General features: G+C 43.3%; 1 protein-coding gene across 1 annotated transcript in view; it reads right to left on the minus strand.

Annotated features, from left to right (window-relative positions):
- The window catches only part of LOC117948941 (laminin subunit beta-1-like), a 3839-nt gene extending 221 nt beyond the window's left edge, over positions 1-3618 (minus strand). The window contains exons 1-6 of the mRNA XM_034878912.1: positions 3407-3618; positions 2557-2620; positions 2232-2434; positions 1891-2011; positions 1114-1302; positions 422-598 (exon numbers count right to left, since the gene is read on the minus strand). Coding sequence (XP_034734803.1) covers positions 422-598; positions 1114-1302; positions 1891-2011; positions 2232-2434; positions 2557-2620; positions 3407-3577 — 925 coding nt within the window. The 5' untranslated portion in view covers positions 3578-3618. The remainder of the gene's footprint in view (positions 1-421; positions 599-1113; positions 1303-1890; positions 2012-2231; positions 2435-2556; positions 2621-3406) is intronic.
- Between the last annotated feature and the right edge of the window lie 1159 nt (positions 3619-4777).

Below are 4777 nucleotides of genomic sequence, written 5' to 3' on the forward strand. Positions count from 1 at the left end.
GTCGTCAGACACCGCCTACCAAGAGCCTGGGTCTGTCCGAGGTTTCTGCCTAAAAGGAAGTTTTTCCTCGCCACTGTGGCCCTGTTGCTTGCTCCGGAGGATGCTACTAGAACTGTTGGGTCCTTGTAAATTCTGGAGTGTGGTCTATCTGTATAGTGTCTTCAGATAACTCTTGTTATGAATTGATACTATAAATAAAATTGAATTGAATTGAAATTAATAACACACACACACACACACACACAGCTAATATAAACACATTAATAACACACACACACAGCTAATATACACACATTAATAACACACACACAGCTACAATACACACATTAATAACCCACACAGCTAATATACACACAAACAGCTACAATGTACACACACTGTGTGTGTGTAGTTGTGTGTCTGTTTGTGTGTAGTTGTGTACCTGTACAGCCTTCAGGCGTGCCCCCCAGCCCGTAGTGTGCTGGTCTGCAGCGCTCGCAGCGCTCTCCTTCCACGTTGCTTTTACAGCGACACTGACCAGCGATTAGACCAAGCCGAACGTCAGTCAGGCCGTCGCAGAGCCCCCCATTCAGAGAGCCCAGGGGGTCGCAGTTACAGGCTGCACACAGGAAATTCAACAAAGTAAACATCTACACAACAGGTAGGTCAACAAAATAAAGGTCTACAGGACAGGAAGGTCAACAAAAAAAAGGTCTGGGGTAAATGTTGGAGTGTCTGATGTCTCTGAGTGTTACGGTTAGTTAGGATAGAGACAGGGACTCATGCCGGCAGATGTTGGGGTGTCTGATGTCTCTGAGTGTTAGGGTTAAGTTAAGATAGAGACAGGGACTCACGCCGGCAGATGTTGGGGTGTCTGATGTCTCTGAGTGGTAGGGTTAAGTTAAGATAGAGACAGGGACTCATGCCGGCAGATGTTGGGGTGTCTGATGTCTCTGAGTGTTGTGGGTAAGTTAAGATAGAGACAGGGACTCATGCCGGCAGATGTTGGGGTGTCTGATATCTATGAGTGTTGGGGTTAAGTTAAGATAGAGCCAGGGACTCATGCCGGCAGATATTGGGGTGTCTGATGTCTCTGAGTGTTAGGGATGAGTTAAGATAGAGACAGGGACTCACGCTGGCAGATGTTGGGGTCTCGGACGTCCCTCTCTGGGTTTTGGTAGAAAAAGGGTTGACACTGCTCACAGTTGTGTCCAGCAGTGTTGTGCTGACACTCGTCACAGACCCCCCCGCTGACGTTTCCTGAAGCCACGAACATTGCCATGTCGAAATGACACGAGTTGGAGTGCTGGTTACAGTTACACTCTACAACACCACAGAAGAAGAGAGGAGATTCAGTTTAAATTAAATTCATCTCTAATCCGATCGAGGTCATGATGATTGATCATTGATCAGAAATAAAATCAGGATTTAAACAGGCTGGTGATTTTAGTGGTTACAACCAGAAGAAACCAGTTTGCAGCAGTATAAACTGGGGCGGCTGTGGCTCAGTGGTAGAGTGGTTGCCTGCCAATCGGAAGGTTGGTGGTTTGATCCCCGCCCCTGCGGTCATTGTTGAAGTGTCCTTGGGCAAGACACTGAACCCCGAGTTGCCTCCGGTGCTGCGCATCGGAGTATGACTGTGTGTGAGTGTGTATCTGATGAGCAGGTGGCACCTTGTACGGCAGCCCCGGCCACAGTGTTTGAATGTGTGTGAATGGTGAATGTTCCCTGTAGATGTAAAAGCGCTTTGAGCAGTTGTTAAGACTGGAAAAGCGCTCTATAAATACACACATTTACATTTACATTTAAACTAGTTTCCAGCAGTATAAAACTGTTTACCGCAGTATAAACCAGTTTCCAGGAGTAAAAAAAAACAGTTTCCAGCAGTAGAAAACAGCAGTATGAACTAACTCTTGCAGGCGTTGGTGTTGCGTCCCTCGGCTGGTCGCCATGGCAACTCGTGGTAGAAGTCCTGACACTGCTCACAGTTCAGACCTTTGGTGTTGTGGTTACACATGCAGTGACCGTGGACCTGGACACAGAAACTCAATTATTCAATAAATCATTAATTAATCATAAAAAATCAACCTGGACTGAACTTCCTGGTCTAAGTCTTTTGTTTTCACGCCTCCCAGTCAACTGATGTAGCCCTAGCTAGCTCCTAGCGAGCTGGCAGCTTGTTCTCCCATTGCGTCTTGCCGGGGGCCACCATCAGGACCACACAGCCATGGGTCAGGAGGATCAGGACTCACCATGCCCTCGGTGGCCTGTCCGGCTCCCTGGACCGGGGCACACTCGGAGGCGTGTCCGTAGCAGAAGCAGTTTCCTCGGACCACCATGTCGAAGATGGCGTAGTAGTACTTCTCCTTGATCTCCATGCGGGAGTCCAGCAGGTTGTCCCCCAGCGTGTGCAGCTTGGTGAACTTCACCCGCAGGTCCGTGATCTTCAACATGTCTGCACACAAGATCAACAAACAATAATCAATAACAACAATCAATAATGGATTACAACCATCAATAATCAATAATCAACAGTCAATAATAGCTCAGACTTTGGGAGGCGGTTGGGAGACCTACTCTGGATTCGGGGGCTGTAGGGGTCATCAATCCTAAATACTGGGTCCAGGACTCGGAAAATCACCTGGAAGAAAAAAAAAATAAGATCATTTATTTGTATCCCAGTTCATCTGGGTCCCAGTCCCAGTTGATTTGGGTCCCAATCCCAGTTATTTCTGAGTACCAGTCCCAGTTGTTCTGGGTCCCAGTTGATCTGGGTCCTAGTCCCACTTCATATGAGTCCCAGATCATCTGAGTCCCAATCCCAGTACATCTGAGTCCCAGTCCCAGTTCATCTTAGTCCCAGTCCCAGTTTATCTGAGTCCCAGTCCCAGTTAATCTCAATCCCAGTTCATCAGATTCCCAGTTCCAGTTCATCTGGGTCCCAGTTCCAGTTCATCTGGGTCCCACTCCCAGTTCATCTGGGTCCCAGTTCCAGTTCATCTGAGTCCCAGTCCCAGTCCTCAGATATTGTATTGCACCAGGTTGAAGAGCTGGGTCCTACCAAGTTATTATGAACTTCTTCATGGTGAAAAGCTATTAAAAGATCATAATTCATCGAGACCAGATCCCTTAAACAAAGACCAGTTTTAAAGAGGATTCAATATTTTAACGAAGGATCCGTTATTTTAACGGGAGGAGGATCCGTTATTTTAATGGCGGGAGGATCCGTTGTTTTAATGGGAGAAGGATCCGTTGTTTTAACGGGAGGAGGATCCGTTATTTTAACGGGAGGAGGATCGGTTATTTTAATGGAAGGAGGATCCGTTGTTTTAACGGGAGGAGGATCCGTTGTTTTAACGGGAGGAGGAGAAGTCGTTATTTTAACAGAGGGAGGATCCGTTGTTTTAACGGAGGATTATTTGCGTACCTCTCCTTCGGTGGACGGCTCGATGTCCGAGTAACGCGAGTCACAGATGACGTCGTCGACCTTCTGCATCGGCCCATGGGAGACCGACGGGAACGAGGTCTCGCAGTCGTAGGCAAAGTACCGGTAAACCTTCCACGTCTTCCCGAAGTCAGCTGACCGCTCGATCACCATGGCAGCCGGCCGGAACGTCTGAGGACGGGAAACCCCGTTAGAAACAAGCATTACATGGAGTTACATTAATAATACAGAATCATAACAGAAGTTATAACAGAGGTTATAACAGAAAAGAAGTTACAACAGAACAGAATACATAACAGAAGTTATAACATGAGTTATAACATAAGTTATAACAGAACAGAAGATATAACAGAACAGACGTTATAAAAGAAGTTATAACAGAAGTCGTAACAGAAGATATAACGTAACAGAAGTTATAACAGAACAGAAGTCATAACAGAAGTCATAAGAAAAGTTATAACAGAAGTTATAACAGAAGTTATAACAGAACAGAAGTCATAAGCTAAGTTATAACAGCAGTGTTAACAGAAGTTATAACAGAACAGAAGTCATAACAGAAGTTATAACAGAAGTTATAACAGAAGTCATAACAGAAGTTATAACAGAACAGAAGTCATAAAAGAAGTTATAACGGAAGTTATAATAGAACAGAAGTTATAACAGCAGTGTTAACAGAAGTTATAACAAAACAGAAGTCATAACAGAAGTCATAACAGAAGTTATAACAGAAGTTACAACAGAAGTCATAAGAGAAGTTAAAAAAGAACAGAAGTTATAACAGAACAGAAGTTGTAACAGAAGTTATAACAGAAGTCATAACAGAAATTAGAACAGAACAGAAGTTATAACAGAAGTTATAACAGAACAGAAGTTATAACAGAAGTCATATCAGACATTATAACAGAACAGAAGTTATAACAGAAGTTATAACAGAACAGAAGTTGTAACAGAATAGAAGTCATGGCAGAAGTTATAACAGAAGTCATAACAGTAGTTATTACAGAACAGAAGTTATAACAGAAGATATAACATAACAGAAGTCATAACAGAAGTCATAACAGAACAGAAGTCATAACAGAAGTTATAACAGAAGTCATAACAGAAATTATAACAGAAACGAAGTCATTACAGAAGTTATAACTTCTGTTATAAAAGAACATAAGTTGTAACTTCTGTTATAACAGAACAGAAGTTATAACGGAAGATATAACAGAAGTTATTACAAAACAGAAGATATAACAGAAGTTATTACAGAAGATATAACAGAAGATATAACAGAAGTTATAACAGAACAGAAGATATAACAGAAGTTATAACAGAATAGAAGTCATAACAGAAGTTATAACAGAACAA

The sequence above is a fragment of the Etheostoma cragini genome, chromosome 8, assembly GCF_013103735.1.
Source record: "Etheostoma cragini isolate CJK2018 chromosome 8, CSU_Ecrag_1.0, whole genome shotgun sequence".
Lineage (NCBI taxonomy): Eukaryota > Metazoa > Chordata > Actinopteri > Perciformes > Percidae > Etheostoma > Etheostoma cragini.